The sequence below is a fragment of the Electrophorus electricus genome, chromosome 4 (assembly GCF_041902795.1).
Source record: "Electrophorus electricus isolate QZ-2024a chromosome 4, ASM4190279v1, whole genome shotgun sequence".
Lineage (NCBI taxonomy): Eukaryota > Metazoa > Chordata > Actinopteri > Gymnotiformes > Gymnotidae > Electrophorus > Electrophorus electricus.
In genome coordinates this window covers 35147639-35170071 of record NC_137500.1, presented here as the reverse complement: position 1 = coordinate 35170071, position 22433 = coordinate 35147639, and the positions used below count along the sequence as shown (strand labels likewise).

The window sequence follows — 22433 nt, the reverse complement described above, 5'->3', positions numbered from 1 at the left end:
GTTTCTGAAGCTGGACAACACCAAACCTATGCAGGGTATTATACCTACGCTGAATACAGCCTGTACAGATCCAGAGTAAATACTTCCAAATACCTATGTTTTATATTTCTTGTTATCTAGGACAAAACTACATATATGTACTAATGTTTATTGGTGTTTGTGGTGTAGATTTATCCAGATGAGGGTCACTTCCTGTCAGTGCAGAGCAAGCATCATCTCTCAGCTTCTCTGAGCAGCTACTTCCGGTCCTGCCTGCAGGAGGATCCCCTGCCTCTCAGTGAGGAGGAAGAGGAGGAGGAAGAGTAATGCAGAGCGTGTACCTACAGCAGGACCTGTGCACACACACACCCGCACACCCAGACACACTCCTGCACAGACACACGCACCTTGCCAAGACTCTGCTGAGCCTGAACTGATGGAGAAAAAGATTGCATATGAGAAAGAGTGTGAGTGAGAGAGACAGTGTGAGTATGAGTGTGAGTGTGTGTGTGTGTGTGTTTGGGCATGCTTTGTGAGCATGTGTTTGAATGGTTGGTTAGATTTGTATATATGCATGTGGGTACGTGTTGGTGTTTAGACAATATGGATGTATAGGAGTGTGTGACTGAGAGGTGTGTGTGCATATGTAGGTATGCTTTTGTGTGTTTGTGTATACCTGCGGATATGAATAATGGACAGTTGTCACTGGAGATGGAATTTGGTTGCCAGGACAACAATGGAATTTTTCACATATCAGAAATCACTGAGATCTTAAGGTGGATGTTTTATGACCACAGCGCAGACTTTTCTGATTGATCCTTGATTTGGCCAATCAATGCGCAGACTGTCTGTCCGCATGGAGCTGGTCCAGCCACACAGCTGCATGGGTTTTTTTTCTGGTCATTTGTGTGTGGTAGATGTCAGGACAAGAACACTGCACTTCACCTGTGACTGCACAAGAAAACACTCACTGTCTCCATGACAACCACTCTATCCAAGAAGAATAACAGTTCCCATCAATTATCCCACACACACTGCAAGGATGAAACTGTTGTATAGACTGTTGTGCATGTGCGCACAGACATGCACATACTACACAAACACACATCACCATTGATCCATAATAAAGAACTGCTATTATTGATCAGTGACCAACATGGCCATTCACACACACACACACACACACACACACACACACACACAAACCTCTCCTGTTGGAAGCCCTTGTTGGATGATCAGAGACTTAGAAGCATTGTCCATACATAGAACATACATGTTAAACAGCTGTTTTCAGTAACCACATCAGTTTTCAAGTAGTGTGTCAATGTATCCAAGCGGCAGCTGCACTGTGGGTTTCAATTTTGAGTTGAGAGTAGTATCACATATGCCAGCTACAGAAGCTTTATGTTGCAGTCCTCAAATGCAGTGAGACTGCCTGGGTAGTTTTTAGTGTGTTAATTATTTCCAAGCAGTTTGAGAGTAAATGGAATCTTTTGTATCCAGAGTAATTTCTCCATTCTGTTAGTACAGAAGTATCCACAGCATACACAATAATCTGTTTTTCTTTTGCTATTATTTGTAATCATTTCATTATTTTAGTAAATTATTAAGGTGACACCAGTGACAACAGACTTGAAAGGACATCTTGCTGATATTGTTTATTGGTATTCTGGAATACTGGGGAATTTTGGGATGCCATGGTTGTGAGCTTAAAACATGTTCAAATGTGACTTCATAACAGGTTATTGATCAGTCCACAAGCGTTTTGAATGTGAAAACTGAGATAGAACTGTACAATGTTTCAATCTTTAATGTAGGCATCAAGCCATGGCGTGGACAGAGCCTGTATCAGTGTGCATGCGTGTGTGTATATAATAGACTTCAGAAAAGGCAGTGTGATTTGTACAGAAGCGTGTGTCCAGTACATCCATACCACACATTTTTGAGACGTATGAGATCTCGTAATACTCCACCCAGCAGGACAGATCCAGTTATCAGTGCATAGCTGTTTGTGTTGAATTGTTTGTTTATCTTTTGGGGGCTTTTGTAATGCTGATTTGCTGTTTTTGGCTTTATTTTTTTGGTGGGGGTTGGTGAATGGGGGTGAGGGCGACTGAAGATTTGTCCTCTAGTAACAACTATAAATAAAGAACTCATCAAAACAGCCTTAAGAATGCTGCACACTTGACACTCTGTCTCCCTTCGGATGGGCATCATGAAAAACCATCTGTGGACCACCCAATTTATAAAGTCCATATAGAAATTGCAAGTGTGACAATACACCAGTGCAATCAAAGAAAAAGGTCACATGAAACAAAACATTTAGCAGACCATGAATCTATCAAATGCTGTAAATGCCAATCTAAATGTAACAGTCATTATGTAATGTAGCTATATTAAAAGATATATTATTATAATGTTAATTACTGTTAAACATCATGATACATGAAGGCACAATGTTCTGCAAATTTGAATACACTTAGAATATATTTTATGTACATTTAATCTTTTAGGAGTTTTGATAATTTTCTCAGCCTCATACATAACATGGAATGGAAATTCAAGAATACGTTTATGGATTTGTTTTAATGTCATAAAACATTTGATGAAAATCCATCATTTACTGTGTAATCATTATGCAGTTAAAATGTGATACAGCCTTGCTAGAGATGGAACTGTCACAGAAAGAAAAAACAGAAAAGAAAAAGCCCATATTTATGCCTTATTTAAAATTAAAGAATAGAATTTAAAAATGGACACTTTTTGGTGACAGCTCTAATAAGTTCCTACATGAGGAAAGCACATCTGATAGTAAGATAATCCTGGTAAACCTGTGCTGAACATTTGTATGATATATAACACAAACATGTAATTTTCAAACATCAGTAGACCTTAATACAACCATCTCACTGCGTATTTAAATGTGTATGTACAGTCAGTATGCTTGGTGTTTATGACTGCAACGTATTATAACACTGAGCTGAAGGCATAAACAGTTCTGATAGTCACTGCAGTTTAAACATTAAAAAGCCTAATAACTTTTACTAGGTAATAAAAAGCAAACCAATGCCACATCCCAGTCTTTTGCTGGTCCACTTACCTTAAGCAGGAAGTGATACCCCAAAAACATATCATAAACAAAAAAAAACATGAATAAAACTGAGACCCAGAAATGTCTTATGTGGTGGTATGCTCCTGCTTCATGTGTGATAAATGAAGTGTTCATTGTGCCACCTAAGTGAATGTACACTACTATTTACCATTACTGCTTTAAAGTAGATGATTGTGGTAGTATCCATATCCTTAAAATATTTTTTTGAATAAGGAAGTACATGTTGCTACACTGGAGTGCTGTAATAACGAGGTTATTATGGATCCTGTCAACAGTATAAAGCAAGTTAAGAAAGTAGAAAAAATATTTGCAATCATCAAAAATCCAAACTTTGCCAGTAATATTAGTTAACAAATCTCTCCATTCACTGAGATAATAATACATCAATTATCTTAACTTGTGAAGAGCTGCATCATCTACCATCTCAATGTCTTCTTAACTTTCTTTTTGTATTCACTCAGATTACTTTTGTAGAGGAAAGTGAAATCTGATACAATAAAGTCCTCTTGACATCTCCTCGCTAGTCATCACCCTTTGCTCTAAAGCTCAAAATCAATACATATATGAACACTTAATCCTAAGAGCCTTCTTCCTCCATTATTTGTATCTGTGTTTAGTATAGCTCCATTATTTGCGTCTGTGTTTAGTATTGCTCCATTATTTGCGTCTGTGTTTATTTAATATAGCTCCATTATTTGTGTCTGCATTTAGTATTGCTCCATTATTTGTGTCTGTGTAGTATAGCTCCATTATTGTCCATTATTGTAAGCTTAATTTGCTCTTGACAATATGAAGCTGAATGTCTTAGAAATGAAGAGAGCCAATAGCTTAGCTAAAAGTGACAATTGGATTCCATAAATGTACTAATTGTAGTTCTATACACCCATACCAGCACATTCGATCCCGACACAGCCTGGGACATTCCAAAAACACCATTATGAATGCAGCTATTCCTCTTAAACAGTTTCAGTAGTCTGCCAGAGGTGTGGCTCAGTGGGACTATGCCTTTAGTGACTAAGCCTGTCACTAAAGAGATTCTTTCTTCCCTCCGGCATGTTGGAAGGTGCAGGTGAAATTAGGATAAAGTCGTCCATGTAAACTACGTCTGTTAGGGCAGCCATCTTGCTTGGAAATACTGCCCACTCTCTGGGCTAGTACAGATCACCCATAGCAACAGAGGCTAGTCATCCTCCCTTGTTTCCACGGTAACAGGAGTCTTGTCATAGAAGCACTCTCTAAAAAAGGTTATGACTGATCTCAGCATGTAGTGTCTGCTGCTGATGTCATGGCCCTCATCTGGAAAAATCTAGAGTGATACAGAAAGGAGGAGCATGTTTATCTGGGAATAAAGAATACAGTCATGGAGTGGATCGTGTGTGTCCTCTGGTGTGTTACATACAAACCTGCAGTGTGTGGTTTACATTAAGCACAGATAACTGCTTCACCAACTCTGCAGAGTGCTGGAAATGCACAGAGGCTAAGAGAGAGAGGGACAGAGACCCAGACAGACGGAATATATTCTCTGGAGTAAATGATTGAAAGATGACTTTCTCTTGTGTTATTTTCTACTTCTATTCCTTATCGTTCTTTTAGAGTTGGTCAGTGGCATTTGTAAATGTTATCTCTGGGTAATGTGGAAAGAATAAAAGTTGCATGTGGAATCTGAGCTGTGCAGTGAGACAGAGATAAGCCGAGCCTTTCACTTACCATCAGCTGTACCGTGGATGATGAGAAACTTCACCTGCTCAGAGCTGGTGGTGTTTGGCAGCAGACTAGCAATCTGACACACAGGAAAATGATGCTTTATCACTTAGCCAACAGAGATGCAAACTAGCACTGATCTAAGTGGATGTAATAATGTATAATGCAATATAATGTAATTTAATATAAAATAATATAATCATTCATTTGATTGTCTGACTGAATATGGTTATCTTGTGCTGTACTGATAAATGTGCACAGAAGGCCAGCGAGGCCATAGAGTGGAACTCCCTCCCACAAGACATCCTTAATAGTTTTAAAAATCATCATAAAACATTTTCATTGATGTCTATCTATCTATCTATCTATCTATCTATCTATCTATCTATCTATCTATCTATCTATCTATCTGCCAATATTATTCATCATTTTATCATTTATCGTTTACCATGTTTTCTATCCCTTTTATAAAATATGGCATTTACATACAGCCCATTTTAACCAGTGTTGCCAAGCAGAGAATGTGCTGTCTACCTGACTCCTGAGATATGTTTCACATGTTTGCAGTGTTTTCACTGTATGCCTCGTCTTACTCATTAAGAGAATATCTGTTAAGCTGCTAATTGTGACAATATCCACTGTAAAAATACTAAACAAAATTTACTATTGTTTTAATATTATTATCATTAGTATTATTTTGAACCTCCAGACTCAAGGGATGTACAATCATCATTTGCCAAGCACTTTATGGGATGATTAATATATAGCTTGGAGCCATCTTGTGTCATGTGTCTTACATGGTATTTGGACTCATCATTGGCTGGGAATCCAAAATATCGCTCAGTAAATGCAGAACCTTCACAGACAAACAAACAAACATGAACTGCTGTTCCATCAAGGCCAGTGCTAGGTCTCTAAATGAGGTTAAACCAGGGGTTGCAAGCATGTGGTTGCAAGCACTTACACACATGTACACATAGTGACCTGCCACTACATCATTAGCAATTACTGACCTGTAATGCAAAGCAGTTTTCTTAGAGGCTATGTATATGATTGTACATAGCTTATTAGAGTAGGCTGAATAAGAGTTAAATAGAAAAGTTATGAATTAGATCAACATTGTGTAGTTGTTTTTTCTTTCTTTCTCAGATTAATGACAGAGCATTCATGGGTCTCTTTCCTCAATGATCAGATGGTGTCTGGGGAGAAAAATTATTTATTCAAATTCAAATGACTGAATTTGGTTTTCACAGTTCATTCTCAAAAGATTCCCAGAATTAGAGTGTCTATGAGGTGCATTAGTGTTTGTATTATTGCACTTGAACCATAATGGGACTGATGGTACCATAGAGTCTCCAGTCAAAGATGGGTGCCATAGCAACAGCACAGCGGAAATGAGACCCATGGGACAGGAGAAGAATGGAACTCAAGAAACCACCATATGCCTGTAGAAACACACACACACACACACACACACACAGACACACACACAAGCACAAACAAACAAACACACCCACACACACACACCTCTCCATATTACAAATGTAAGCCTGCCATATTTCTGCATATGTTACTACAAGGATGTGCTTAACCTGGCTCTTAAAATTTAATTTTAAGATAATTAAAATATATTGAAAATTTGCTTCTCCACATTAGTTCTTACAGTCCTAATGTAGAATATATGAATATACAGAATGCACTATTATAATCTGAAGTGGTATTGATTGGAATTGAACAGATTTGTTACCCATTTGGTTTGTGTTGCTCTGTTGGCTTTGTGAAAAAACCTTGGTTAAAGACTACAATGAATAAAACCTCTTTACTGAAATGCTTTGAATGCACATTTTTAAACAGTTTGCTTGTTTGTTTGTTTGTTTGTTTGTTTTTGCTTGTTTGTTTGATATTCTGTTCAAGGAACAGCTGTCCTCTTCCTCACCTTGCCAAAGACTCCAACCCTGTTTCCATCAATATAGGGCTTCTTCACCAGATACCTGGAAATGCACTTAAACATTACCCAGCGGACCACAGCTGAACTAATGCATGCTGAGTCACTATTGCTTACTTGTATAAGATGACAAGGACTCAACATTATTATAATGTCAAAAATGTAACTGAAATTTCTCAATGTGTTTGTAATATTGTTCTAAAATGAGTCTTGTCTATCAACCCCTTTATCACACTTCAGGTTAACACTAAAAAAAAAATAAAATAAAAAATAAAAATCACAATAAAACCAACAGATCCTAAAGTTGGTCAGACTATGTAAGTACTATGTAAGTTTCTGGTAAATTAAGTCATTGAGTATTGACTTCAGAACTTCATCAGAGTGTAAGGAGAGACATAAATAGAGAAAAAAACATCTCTTTTACTCCAAAGCAGCGAGTTGATCCTGGACCTCCATCACACCCAGGCGCGTGTGCACTTCCTGGAGAATCTTCTGACCCCGGAAGCCACTCCCCCTGCCGTCCAGGCGAGCCACAATGACATCATGAGAACTCACCAACACAGAGTCCCAGTCCAGACGGAAGCGCTCATTTACCTGCTGACTCCCAGGTTCACTGTCACTGAGGGAAATAAGATTTGCAGGAAATACGTGCCTTCATGAACAAATGCACAGATACAGAGAACATAGCAGAAAGAGGGAAATCAGCGATGGAGAGATGCATCATGTCCATAATAGTGGGTGATATTGTATGATTTTACTATGCTATTCTTGGATGCAAAATGTACTTTCTAAACGTGTTCTAATGCTTTACATTATTGATGACCTAATTATAATAGTTTTCAGAAACATATTACTGATATATCATTGATATATATAGCTCCTGTTATTTTTCTTTATCATGTTCCATTTACTGCCTATTTAGTGAATTATTTTCTGCCGTTTACGCCTTTCATTTTTTCATACTTAGTTTTATTATCCTTTTAAGGCATTTTAACGTAATCCTACAATTACTCATGTTATTATTGTGGTATCATAGTATCATGGTATCATTAATTGCCACCCATAACCCAATTACTGACTGAATTTGTGGATGAATGGCTTCGAGTTACTAATTTTCCCTGTTAAATGGGTAGTCTGGTCATGTGTGAGCCCTTCCCCTATCAGTCTTTGCTTCAGTACTAAAACTCATGTACTTCTAATGTCGGCTCTTGGCTTTTTTTAAATACACATAATCACACTAAAAGGGTTATTGTTGAATAACAGTAATGAGTCCATTACACAGCACATGAAGGACAGCTGGGTAAGAAGACGGAGCACAGGTGTACTTGTAAATATATATATTTTTTGTGTGTGCGTGTGTGTGTGTTTTGTAAGGAATGGTTACTTGGGAGGAAACGTGAACATACAGTATGAAGAGTAGGGGATGCTGACAGCTTTCATTGAAATCCAGAGGAAGGCTGATTTCCAGGTGCAATTCTGCAACCACAGAATCACTGTGATTAAACCTTCATTGCACTATCATCTCAAAAGTGCTCATTACAACCACAGGTTACAGTAAGACAGAAAACCCCATCATTACAGTCACTTGTCATTTCTGTGGAGATGACGATGCTAATTTTTGTTACCATGGTTATTGTGGAATAAAGTTCTGATTTCTCGGCGTGGGATCCTTCTCTTTCGGAGGGTTTCTCTCAACTCCAGACCAGAATCTAAAGTCATATAACCTGCAGAGCCAAAAAGAAAGACTTCAGAACCCAGTGTGTCTCTCTCTCTCCTTCTCTCCCACAAACACCCACACACAATCATGTTTCTGACAGCAATCATAAGATAATTAAGATGTTAAGAGGCTGCTCTGTATCACAAAATCTGTGTGATCGGAGAAACATTAACACTATCCTAAAGAAAACTTTTATCCTTTAATATTTAAACTTAGCCATATGTCAGTTAAACATAACATTAAACTCACAAGCAGAGATGATTTAATTCATTGTTTGCCAAATCAAAGTATACAGAGCTGTGGCAGTGCATTTATGGATGCTGCTCCACAACTCTTTCTGTCATTGGTGAGTGAATATCAAGTGCAGGGTCTGCCATGCTGCTCACAAAACACTGAGTGAGCCTTTAAATAGCCAGTAATTATCCAATCTTTTGCATGGCATGTGAATTTAGTTTTATTTTGGAGGCATTCTGGCACTATACCAACTGAGTCACTGAACATGCATCTAAAAGATAAAGGAACACTGTGTGGGAGTGGACGTGTATGTGTATTTAATACACACGGGTAATGTCACTGAGCTGGTGTATGGTAGTTCTGGGAACACCAGGTCCTGAGGAAAGACAGACAAACTTTAACACTAGTTCACTCAGTAGCATATACAGAAGTAAAGTAATCACGCTAAATATATGCTATACTGTGGCAGTTAATATAAAAATCATTTACATCTACACTATACCTTTCTTCTGAAAATGATCAGCAAATCATTAAATGTGCTTGCTTCAGTATCTTTAAGATAAAATCAAACACACTGAAGGGGAGAATTAAAGGGGTGTGTTTGCGAAGGTGAAGAGGGGACTGCACCTGCGCAGAGCAGCATTGCCTTCTGGGAATCTGGGCTCAGCGAGATGTCATAGTACGAACACTGAGGTTTAAATAAGGAGCATGTCAGGCACTCACGGTGGAAGGGACTCACTGTGCTCACCCTGCCAAGGTGGTGGAAAACATTAGGTCACTGTTCATTTGACTCCCACTGTGGAGTAAGTCTTTCCACTTCAGGATGCAATGCTCACCTGTAGAGGTGTCTGTTTGAGGCTCCGCCCTCTGTGCTGAGGAAATAACTGGAGAGAAAAAGACATGACTGTAATGAATGACTGCAGCAGATTGTGTTTTTCACTTATTTTCTGTCTCTAAGATGTACAGTCATTGAGAAAGAAATCAAGAGGATGCCTGTGTTTTTGTGTGTGTGACTCACACAGTGCTCAGGCTTTCGTCGTAGGCCAGTATTTTAGTTACCTCCCAGCTCCCAGAAGTCAGGTGTCGTATAGTGACCTCTGCACCTGTACCCTGTGCACAGTAGCAGATAAGTGGTGACAGATCACTTACAGGTGTTTCATTCACAGGTGTAGCATGTGTAGCTGGTCCTTTTGCTGTAATAAGTTAACTTAGTTGGTTTTCTCGTAGAATTATTCTCATTATGCTGTGAGTTAGGATGTAATGAATGTGTCTATCAGAAGAGTCTGTACCTGCTCTGACATCATGGTAAGGTGATGGAAGGACCCATTGGCACCGTGCTTTATGGGCAATGTCACAAAGAATGCTGCTCCATCTTTAGAAAACACAGGCTTCTCATTCTGCACCAATCACAGAACAAGACTATGAGTAACTCCACCTACTCAGTAGATAGTTATAACATGCTGAACCCTGGCTATGAGTTACATGTTGGGGAATTTTCAGATGTGTGAGAATCAGCTCACACAAATCCTCAATGCCAATGCAGAACTATTACCTGGTGGTCGATCCACTTGTCTGATGTCAAGACATGCTTCTATAATAAGAAAATCAAAAGTTGAGGACATACAGAGAGTAAATCTAAAAGTGCGGTCATTTTGTTTGTGTGTGAGGGAGAGATAATGAGTGTTTGCATGTACCAGTGAAGAACACTAATTAAATGTATGAGCATGTGTATATGTGTGGGGGTAGTTATATGTGTAAGCAGAGAAGAGAAGACATCTACATCTGTGAGTATTTGTGTACGTGTTGGTCTGCAGTTGTGGTGCTCACCCTTGCACACTCTCCGGTGTGTTTGTTGCAGAGTGTGAGAATGGAGGTGTTTTGAGCTCTGTTCAGCCAACGCACAGTCACCTTCTCATCACACACCCACTGCACCATAGTAATGTAGTACTCACTATTAAGCAAGCACAAGCACACTCATCAACACTTCTGTGGAACACTTATCTCTTATCAATCAAATAATTCTTGACAAAAAAATTTCTAACAAAAGTTTTTAGGCTTTTTGTTTCTCTCTGTGTGTGTGGCATGGTTTGTTTTTAAACAGTTACAAACAAAAATGTGAAGACCATGTAGGACATTTGGCTGTATGTCTGGGTCCGTACGTGAGTGTGAATATCTTGGTGCGTTTATGAGTATGTTTGCCCGGGTGCATGTGAGAGTGTGTATATCTGAGTGTGTGTTACCTTTTCTCCAGGCTCTTAGGAGGCAGCAACTCAATAGTGTGAGAGGAGCCATCCAGAATAACCACACTCAATTTCACTGTAGGGTTTACCTGGCCAGTCTGACACACACACACACACACACACACACACACACACACACACACACACACACACACACACACACACACACACAAGAAAAAAACAAACACACTCACACACACACACACACACACACACACACACACACACACACACACACACACACACACACACACACACACACCATAGATCACTTTGTATTAACAATTCTTCTCCTTGACCCCTAGAGGTGTCATGTGAGTTCACATAATCAGGCATTATCAAGCAAGCAGATCATGCATAAAAATGCAGAAGCATGGCTGCTGTGACTCCGAGCCCATGCTGGGTCCAGCCTAAGCCAAACGCTCACAGATCTCACGGGGGGAGAGAGACATGTGGAGCTGAGAGTTTAGCTGCAGCTCTGTGGAAGCTGCTTGGCTGGGACCTTTAACATGGACTCCCAGCTAACGGAGACCGGAGTTAGTGAACTGAGACAGTGAAGCCTTCCCTGGTGGAGAAGGGGCACATGCAGAGCTGTCACCACGGCTGCCTGGAGGGAATAGATGCAGAACTCTGGAGGGCTATTGTTGCATCGCACGCTGTGAAGAGGACGCAAAGCGAAGCTGACTCGTGTTTCTCGCATTTGGCCGATCTGGTTCGCAACTGAACTGATTTCCATAAACTCCATAAACTATATATACCACCAGCATAAATGCTTAAATGCTGTATATATTCACATTAACAGTGTGCTCTCTCTCTCTCTCCTTCTCTCTCACTCTCACTCTCACCTCATTATTGGTCTCTACTAACAGCCACCCAATCTGACAGCAGCAATCAGACTGATTTGCAGAAATAACCTTCTTTCCTTTCTCCTGAGGCTATTCTACGGTGTGTGTGTGTGTGTGTGTGTGTAATGATATTTTGTTGTGTATAGTTAGTCTGCAGTGGTGTCATTAGGTATACTGCTGTCCCTCAGGAACATGTTTTGATGTTGTTACACAACATGTCTTCTCTCTTTCACTTACTGTCTCTCTCTCTTTCTCTCTCTTTCGCAAGCACACACACATACACAAACAACCTCTGCACCTTACACATACTGTTGCACACACACATATAATCCACTAAACCTACAACATTCTACAATCCCTTTAGGGGAGTTTTTGTTTTATCTTGCAAAATGATTCTACATAGTGAGAATGGGTTTATTAGAGGGTTGGAAAGGTTTTCCATCATATGCCTCAGCACTCCTTACAGTTCTTCTCTAGTTTTGTGTGTGTGTGTGTGTGTGTGGGTGCACAGGTGTGTATTTGACATAGTTGTGGTTGTCAAAGTTATAATTGAATCCTGTGTCCTTGGACTGAGAGGCATATTTATTCTGAATTAATCCCATCTGGCTGCCCAATCTAAACATGAAATATGACAACGCTCTCATTATATGGATCGGCCTTCGCTTGTCTGCTGGTCTGTTCAAATATATGTGGTCAGCAGCTGCAAGAACAAAAAAAAACAAAACAACAACCCACAAGGCAGAGCTTTTACAAGGTAAATGCTGGAGATGTGGAATATTAATGTGCTTCTCTGCACAGTTCACTCAGAGAGTGCATTTGGGTGTTCATATGAAGGGGTGTGTGCACATGTAGAGGTGTGTGGAGGCGTTTATATGTAGTGTACATAGAACCATCCTGTGTGTGTGTTATATGTACCTTTGGATAAGGGTACTGAGGTCCGCGTGGGTAGAGAGCCCCAGTGAAACATGGCAGTACCATGTTTGGTACGAGTGTGTCATTGAGAGTGAGAAAGGCCAGACTGGATCCAGCAGGAGACCACCAGTGAGCTACAGGTGAGCGCAGTACCTCTTCTATCAGTCCAGAGTGAACACAGCAGAACACCAGGAAGCCCTGAATTACATTCCACCAGCTTCTCAGCACGCAGCCATGACACAAACCATTCCTGCCTCTAATGCATTTTTCATGTTCAGATTCTAAAAAAAATCTCTTTTGCAATAATTTACAGACAGTAGAAGAGCTAAAATGGCCATTAGAAAGTATGTCATGAAAAGTGACAGATGTAGTGTCCAGAAGAGGCCAGAAGATTAGAACTGGACAGATAAGAGAACAAGTGCTCACTAGGGCTGTGATATATGCAACAGGTGGAGGTACAAGCCTGTTAATCTAGTAATGATATTCTGGAACGGAAATACATTTGTAGAGCGCACAGGGGGAGTTCAGGTTTATTACACCTACATGCAGCTGTTTTTCATCCACATACAAACACAGATATATTACATCAGTAGCTATGCTGTTTAAACTGAGCCAGCAATTATAGAAGATTATCTTTAAATGAAAAAAGTGGCTTCTGTGATGAAAATCTTTGCGATATATGGAGAGACAGGAGAGTGCAGCTGGACAGAAATGTGACCAACAGTAAATGGTCCAGTTTTCTCAGGGCTACACATTACACCCTGGACATATTCACTTCCATGTGAAGATCTGATGTATTTTGGAGGTCATTAGAGCTGTACATAATTATTATTACTATTATTTTAATTTAAAAGCACATCGTTTTCAGAACAGACTGCCATTACCTCTCCAAATTTAGTTTGCATAAAATATGAAAATATTTACACTCCAAAATGCTTTTAAGGAAGTGGGTAATGTACAGCCCCATCCTCACGCAGGAGTGCTTTGAGTTAGCTTGTGATGGAAAGGACTCAACCAAATTATGTGTTACTATGGTAACACCTATGAAAAGACCTTGAGCATTAATCGAAAATCTGAAAATCCAAGTGTCTTAGCATTTCATTAAGTGAACAAGTTAATATGACTTGAACATAAAGGCATATATGTTCTCCATTAACAACTAATTGCTAAACCTGGCCAATAACTCATAAACAAATCATTAACATTACACTGGTAAAATACCATACAATAATCAGATACTGTATTAGGCACTTCTGTCTTTAAAGTGCATTTGATATGTGTTTTTTAAGTGTGAATGTTTATTATAAGTGAACAGTCACAGAACACTCACAGATTATGCCTGTGCATAATCTTTTCCATCATAATAACATGGTGTTCATAAAAACATGCAGTAATGCTGAGTCATTAACAAACAAACAAATGTTGTGTTTTGCAGCCTATGAGTGCTCTGTATATCAGTGGTAAGTTTATGAGTAGAGGGTCACTGCTGACTGGATCTTATTTGTGAGGACATTTTTGAGCACAGCATTAACACACAGCATTAACAGTGCTATAGTTGGGAGTGTTGAGCTGGTACAAGTTTACCAGGCCCAGTGTTTACCCTCATACAACCAATCAGGGATGCCGTTGAACACCAGCGCCTCTCGCCCCGATGATGTCAGTCTGAGAGAGCTGCTCTTCACATCTGGCTGATAGTAAATGTTATTCTCAAAGATATATATCTGACAGAGAGAGAGAAGCAGGAACAAAGAGAGAAAGACAGAAAAAGAGACATTTTTTACATATCAACAAGCTCCAATCTCACGTCACAAAATTGCACCTGCTGAAAAGCATACTGTCACAGAAATTGTGTATCTTGCATGACTGACTCTTTGACACTAATGCATTATCTTTTCTAACGTAACCCCCGAGAGAAAGAGACAAAGAAAGTTTAAAAGCATGATGCAATAACACAAAGAAAGAGGTTTGCAAATGTTCATGAATAACTAATCTTTATCCCTTTCTTTCTCTTTCTCCTTCTCGCTTTCCCCCCCCTCCCTCTCTCTCTGTCTCTCTAAAGTGTTGTTGGTGTCTGCAGGACTGATAGGCTTCTCCAGCAACGGATTAATCTTCAAATGCGTAAACATCAGAGCCATGCAGACAGATTTGTCATTGATTACTTAATTACTTTCCCTGCAAGCACATTGTAATAATGGTGGCATTATGCAATATTAATTCTTTGTGATTTGTCTGCACGTGTGTGTGTGTGTTTGTGTGGTTATCCTGCAGCACCGGTTGCCTGCAGCACAGCTGACATTGTTCAGCTGTTTAAAATGCGCCTTGCAGTGTTTGTCGGTTGCAAACAAAAGTTCTGTTTCTTTTTCAGCAAAAAGCATACGGTTACTGAGCCTGTGTTAGCAGAGCCAGAAAGTCAATGCAAACCCGTTGCTCACTGTTCAGGTTGGTAACCACAATCTACAGATACACTGCTACTGGTGCATGTGTGTGAATACATTTTGTTCCTTTCTATATTTCTGGATGGCAGGATAATTAATGGGTGTGCAGTACTGCTGTGAGAGGCGTTGGTCTGTGTTACCCTCTGCTCTTTGTGCTGCATTGTGTTATCTAGCGCTAGATTAGGTGAGACTGTGTCATGCCGTACTGCTCTATAGTACTGGGTGATGAGACACGGCAGGTCATTACTCACTAGCTGTTGCCCCTTAGACCCCCAGGATGCAAACTGCAGGACAGAATTCCACACCTCAGGAGGATTCAGCTCGTGCACTTCTCTGTGAATGCACACACGCACCCACACACCCACGCACACACCCACACACGCACACACCCACACACGCACGCACGCACACGCACATGCACACACGCACACACACACACACAAGCCTAATAATTTTGCTCACTTTTCCAATGTTCTTATATATTAGACACATTTTAAAAGAGTAGACTATGCATATATGGTGTGTGATTGTCACAGTAACTTTAGTGATCAATACCTTGTATGCAAATTGTAGATCAAGTAAGAGGCCAGGAAGGAGTATCGATAAACCTGAAACAAAGAATTCAAAGTAAAAGTCAAGATTAAACTTATTAGTTAGCACTTTGTGTGAATTTATAATGTTAGAGTTAGTAGTAGTGCCAGGGCTAGTGTTATCTTAAATGTTAGAATTAGCATTACAGATTGAACTAAAACTAGGATTAGGGTTTGATACTGTTGACATCACTGTAGTGTTTAAACTACTGACTTCAACCTAATGCCTGCGAATGTCTGTGTGTTTGTTTGTGTGCGTGTGTGTGTGTGTCTCAGTCACCATAACCGATCTTAAACACAACTTGAATCTGAAACCGCAAAATCTCTAAATCAATATTTGCAATAAGAACTGAAATATCTCTCCAGCAGAGCTGGATGCATGTCTGAGGTCATTGGTTTGTGTGTATGCCTGCTACATTCTACATTTACTAAAACAAAAAGAGAGCTTCAAAAATAAAGATTTATGAGTTGCATTTCTTTTTCCTTTAGACAAAAAAGATGTTAGACATCTGACCTTTTTGATGTCGTATGTTAGTAGAACATAGTTCAGGTCTGGTGACACTGCAAACCAGGACGCTTTAAATGTTGCCTGTATAGAAATATATAGGTTATATAAATTCTGCTTTTTTTTCTGAGGCCCTGGATGAGGGACAAACAACTGTAATGTTTTCAGATCTTCCAGCTGCTTAAAGGATCATTTTATTGTCGTTTTTACCATAAAATCGTTAAAAAAAAAAATTATTAAAGTAATTATTATTTTACATTTTTTTCTATAAAGTGCAGCTCACATGAGATGAAATTGCTTTGTAGTCCTCAACTGAACCAGTTTATGCTCAACAGAGTTTAGAGTTTACTAGATTTAGTATAGAATCTCTGAAACATGCAGGTCACAAGCTGTCAGTATAATGTCTGTTTATTAATGTGTTGAAGAATCAATGGAAAAAATGACTTATTGGTTCCATTAACTTAGAAATGCTAAACAATTCAATGACCTGGATGACTGAAAACAATTTATGGACTAATTGGGAAAAAAGAGCCACAAACTGTAAACGTTTGTGCTAAGGCCATGAAATTATTACCATTCTTTACTTCTATTAAGTTTGTAATACTTATAACTGAAGAAACGTCATGCCAGGAAGTCCAAGAGAAGTGTTCAGGACTCTGATAGAATTACTCACAAACATAGTGTCTTTCATTATCAGCTCTGTCTGATTGGTCCGAAGGTCTACTTTTATCACATTCCCATCTCTGGACTTATAGATAAGCTCCACTGCTAAGAGGGAAGGGGGAGAGAGAGAGAGAGAGAGAGAGAGAGACTGTCACATTCAAACAGGATGTTTGAGTCAAGTTCCTCTGCAGGTCAGAGCTGTTCTTCCTCTGCTCTCTGTCAGTCAGACCACACTGCTGAGATGCAGAGATGCAGCTCTCTAGCCAGCACATGGACACTCATCCTAACCCCAGCCATCAAATATTAACCAGGTAGAGAGGAGTTTGTACAGGATGCTCTGGTGCAGTTCAGGCTTGATTGCGTGCGCACGCAGGCATTCACAGTGTGTATCCTTGTGCATCCGTGTGTGTGTGTGTGTGAGTGTATAAATGTGTGTGTGTGTGCGTGCGTGTGTGTGTGTGTGTGTGTGTGTGTGTTAGAGAGAGAGCGAGAGTGCTGTGACTGTGTAGCATGGAGCATCAAGTCTGAGGGGCAACTATGTGTGCAGGCCACGTTTAATGAGATTTCTGCTGTGTCTGTACAAAGCTGGGGTGACACATGAAAACAGCCAGCAGCTTGAAGGGGGAAAGAGAGGAAGTGAATGTGACAATCCTGTCAGCGAACGACTGGCTCCAAGCAGTGGACAGAGGTAGACAGGCATTAAGGAGACCGAGGTAGAGAGACATGGCAGCAGCAGAGATACTGGCAAGAGAGACACAACAGCCCTAGAGAGGCTGAGAAATTGAAGGAGGAACTGGGCAAGACACACCTCACTCAAAACACTGCAACAGGACACACACACACACACACACACACACACACACAGACACACAGACACACAGACACACACACACAGACACACAATCATGTCAGCTGAGATCAGAAATGAATGTGGAAGTGAGTACCAGCAAAGCGATATGGATATAAATGTTTTGGGATATAGATGTTTTGAGATGTGGATGTAGAATGATATGGATGTAGAGGGATATGGATGTAGAAGGATGTAGAAGGATGTGGATGTAGAGGGATGTGGATGTAGAGGGATGTGGATGTAGGTGGATGTGGATGTAGACGCATGTGGATATAGAGGGATGTAGAGGGATGTTGATGTAGAAGGATGTAGAGGGATGTGGATATACAGGGATGTGGTGCTGGTAGTTCCTGTGATGAGCTGCAGAAACAATATTCAGAAGGGAAATAATGCACTATCCACTCAGTAGAATGTTCTGTTAACTTTAATATTATGTTAAAATGGCACTTGACACTTTGCAGTTCCACATTACTGGGTCACTTCTGGCCATTAGAAAAAGGAAGGAAAAGCCTTTAACTACTTCATTTCATTATTTACACCTACGATACACATCTTATACTTATTTAACATTTCATCATGTGTTCTAATGTTTTAATGGAAAGACACACATACTGCTCCTATTATTTGAACTTCATTATTTTACTTAATTATGTCATTATGCCACCTATAGAGAATGTTATGTGACAGGAAAAATATTTTCTGTAAATTCTGGATATATATCCATGAGAACATGTCAGTCAGTCAGTCTGTCAGTCTGTCTGTCTGTCTGTCTGTCTGTCTATCTATCTATCTATCTATCTATCTATCTATCTATTATTCATATCATCTCTCTATTCTTCACACACTTCCTTTCTTTCTGGATCCGACACATCTATCCTTCAGCACTGACACACTAGCTGTCTGGAGATCTGATAATTACACCACACATCTGGTGTGTGTGTGTGTGTGTGTGTGTGTGTCTGTAACACCTTTTGGTCCCAGATTGATAATACCAGCAGATGGAAGGTGTTTGTGAGGTTTGATTCAGACAAAGCATGCGCATGCGCGCACACACACACACACACACACACACACACACACACACACACACACACACACACACACACACACACACACACACAGACACACACACACACACACAAAAAAAAAACTGGCAGATATGAAATGGCTAGTTTGTGGAGGTCACTCACCACTGATCCACTGGGCCTCGGGGGAGTGAACTTGAAACTCAGTGAGGAAAAGGTCATCCAAGGTCAGATCAGACCCCAGAGCTTTAGAGCCATCATCTAATTCAAGACAAAGTGCGTGCAGACACACAAACACACACACACACACACACACACATACACACACACACACACACACACACACACACACAATTGTATTATTTCCATTGGCTTGTGTATGGTTGTAGTTTAATAATTCTATGCTAACCTAACCTTAACCTTAACCTCAAAAACAAAAAGGTTAGATTTAGATGTGTTATCATTTGCCCTTTTTAAAATGCCCAAGTGTATGTTAGTAACATTTGGTCTGCATAAAGAACTAAATACCAAGATACACACACGCACATGGAAAGACCACAGAAATAGACTAAGGTATTCATAGAGGAGGGCATCATAGTCAATATTATAATTTCCTAATCAAACTAGTATGACAGGATTGTACAGATTCAAGATGTCTGTTCTACTGCATGTGGTGCAGAGACCTTTAGACAGAAGAAAGATGGAGAGGCTGATTAAAGACAGCACCACAACTATCACCAGTAGAGAAATGCCAATTCCCTTCCAGTTCCTCTCTGGACTCCCATCCCCCAAATCCTGCAGAGAGAGAAAGAGAGAGAGAGAGAGAGAGACACAGAGAGAGAGAGAGAGAGAGAGAGACACAGAGAGAGAGAGAGAGAGAGAGAGAGAGAGAGAATGTGTTCTGAGGAGCACAGAATGAATTAAAGGAAGCAGACTTTTCTTAGTCCACTGCAGTCATGCAATTCTCTTTTTACTAATAAAGACTTTCATCTTTATACACTTGCATCAGAAAAGGTCGGTTTTATAACCTCCTCACACTGCCCTGTTCTTAATATACTCGCGACAAAATATTTCTGCTTAGTTGGACCTCAAGAGGGAGCCTTTATTCTGCACTGCATTTGGGTGTGTATGCATATGTGCCTTCTCAAAGTCACTTTGCCCTTCCATATTCTCAATCTGGACTCTTCTCTCTGGAGGACCCTTAGACGTGGTCTCTGGTTGGCCTTGGTGAAAAAAAAAAAAGAGTGTTCTGATTGGTTGTGAAGGGGGCCAGTTTAAAGTTCATGACCACACATAATAATACACAGCTTGTGTAAGAATAGTAGAAACACAGAAACATAAGGAAAACAAGTTACAGTGGGCAATGCAGACCAACAAGCCAACAAGCCAGAATACACTACAGTCTACTAAAACCAGCTAATTCCCTCATGATTGTAAGGTACACAGAAACTTTGGCAGCACAGCACTGAGATGTAGCCAGAGTCCCTCTGTACATTCAAAAAAGAGATCTCGTAAACAAACCAAACCACAAGTCTTGTGTTTTAATGTTGTCACAAGTATAGTTATAATGTACATGCCACATAAAGACATAAAACACATCTGCAAGCACCAATACATGAAGAGTGCACAGCCAAATTCACCATTTTTATTAACACCCGCGTGTGCAAACAGACATGTACACTGTGCATATTAGCTGGTGATTTTGCAGTGTGGGTGCAAGGAACAATTTGTGCATTTAGTTTTGTACTTCTTTGCTTGGACTGTATTGGTGTTCATGTTAAATATTCATTCACCAAGAAGTCTTGGCAGAAAGCAAGACCTCAAGAGGTTTATTGCCAAAACAAATGCAGCCTGCTGAATGCTGGGGACAGTTAGGTAGCCTGAATCACTGGCATCATGAGACAAGAGGAAGACATTCACACTAGTCAAACCATTTTAAATCCCATAATAACAACAAAAGCAAGAACAACAAAAAATATATATACTCTTTTACACAAACACATGCCAAGAGCAAATATTCATCCAGGAATATTTCAAACATGACTTCCCCTTACTAAAAAGACACTTAATGCATTGAATTTTTATGCTCAGAGGATGCAAAGCAGGGTGCTCCTTGGTTGTGCTGAACTTGGTTTGATTAGTGCGTTTTCTGGATTACAGACATTGCGTGTGCCGTTAGCGACGTGGGGAGATGGTATTAGCAGTGGAAGGGTGGGATGATGAATAATCCATCCTCAGCAGCAAGCCCCGCGGGCTGCAGCACCGCCATCTGCTGATCTCTGAACTGCCTCAGTCCCTCCAAGGCTTTTATCAGGGAGCGCAATTCATAAATAAACAGCCTACAGCACTCAGCCTCTCTCAGCCTCTCTCAGCCTCTCTCTCTCTCTCTCTCTCTCTCTCTCTCTCTCAGCCTCTCTCTCTCTCTCTCTCTCTCTCTCAGCCTCTCTCTCTCTCTCTCTCTCTCTCTCTCTCTCTCTCGTCTTATTTCCGTGGCTCTTTCTCACTCTTGTTCTCTGGCTGTAATATTGTAATATTGGAGTCCCACTCAGATGGAGCTCTTGGCGTGAGGAGCGACCCAGACGCTGGGACCCAGTTCACCATAACCGTCAGCCACGCTGAGTTTACTGAGGGCCATCGTGAAGCGGAACCCGGCAAGGTTGCGTTTCGGAAAGTGTCTGGAGCTCATGAAGTGTGGGAAGAGGAAAGAGCTCTCCATCCATCCTCTCATCTCTCTATCTCTCGCTCTCCATTGTGTGCTCTCTCTCCGAATACATCCAGAGCTGTTGATTGCAACTGACTGTTTGTCCAGTAAGACAGAAGGTCGTATATTTAAGCATAGTGCAGGGCTTGGTTGCTCGTGGGGGGGAATAGAAGCAGTGACAAAAATAGCTCTAATCCATTAGCATTATTGTGTCATTGATAAGCAGAAATAGTAAACAGAAGATGTTTAAAAGTCCATGTTTGAAGAAAAGCACACTTTGTGTTCCCTTCATGACTGACCTTAATCAAGTCTAACAAGTTTATGAATATATCATAAATATCATAGATATAATGTTACTTGGAAATGTAATGGAAAAAACAATTTGTAATATAAGAGTATGAAAGTCCACCTCCAAACAAATGTCCTCTTATTGTTTACTGTGTATGTTTGTGCTTTTGTGTGTGTGTGTGTGTGTGTGTGTCCTGGCCATGGTAAAGGTTAAAACAGTGCATTTGCTCCTTGCTGGGAGCACCTGCCACATTGAGCAATGACTCTGTGTCTCCTGATACACACACACTCTCACACATGCTCTCTCTAAGTCTCTCTCTTTCACTCTTTCTTTCACTCTCTCTATCACTTTATCTCTCTCCCTGCAGGGCAGCTGTGTTATTTTGCCCTCTATCTATAGGGCTATCACTCTAATTCTAACTCATGACATACTGTACAACAGAAAAACAGTCTCATCCCTCACAACTGACCTCTGCTGGTCTTTATCAGTATGTGTGTGTGCGTGTGTGCGTTTACTTGCGTATGTGTGTGCGTGCGTGTGTATGCTTGCCTCTCCTCTCCTCTCCTCTCCTCTCAATAAAGCAACCAGCCTTTGAGGTGTGAGGGAGGGAGGGAAGACGTATTCTTCCTACATGTTATTCTGGGTCTTGTAAAAAAAAACAACAACAACAAAAAAAAACCTTTCAACTGT

General features: G+C 40.3%; 2 protein-coding genes across 3 annotated transcripts in view; one reads left to right on the top strand and one right to left on the bottom strand.

The window, feature by feature from the left end:
* Positions 1 to 2145, top strand: part of dpp10 (dipeptidyl peptidase like 10) — a 64245-nt gene extending 62100 nt beyond the window's left edge. For both annotated transcript variants that reach the window (XM_035522483.2, XM_035522484.2), the window contains exon 26: positions 169 to 2145. In XM_035522483.2, coding sequence (XP_035378376.1) covers positions 169 to 306 — 138 coding nt within the window. In that variant the 3' untranslated portion in view covers positions 307 to 2145. The remainder of the gene's footprint in view (positions 1 to 168) is intronic.
* A 137-nt stretch (positions 2146 to 2282) lies between these two features.
* Positions 2283 to 21469, bottom strand: LOC113578554 (inactive dipeptidyl peptidase 10). The gene is made up of 26 exons (XM_081711718.1): positions 21352 to 21469; positions 19437 to 19556; positions 18919 to 19014; positions 16889 to 16983; positions 16225 to 16299; positions 15676 to 15728; positions 15372 to 15453; positions 14286 to 14406; positions 12689 to 12843; positions 10929 to 11026; positions 10516 to 10639; positions 10241 to 10279; positions 9978 to 10085; positions 9707 to 9798; positions 9525 to 9572; positions 9316 to 9437; positions 9017 to 9064; positions 8363 to 8461; positions 8144 to 8213; positions 7162 to 7356; positions 6729 to 6783; positions 6138 to 6237; positions 5590 to 5648; positions 4799 to 4871; positions 4495 to 4568; positions 2283 to 4397 (listed from the first exon to the last, which is right to left on the bottom strand). The coding sequence occupies exons 1-26, from the start codon at positions 21467 to 21469 to the stop codon at positions 4272 to 4274; spliced, it is 2445 nt and encodes an 814-aa protein (XP_081567844.1). The 3' UTR covers positions 2283 to 4271.
* Positions 21470 to 22433: the final 964 nt, after the last annotated feature.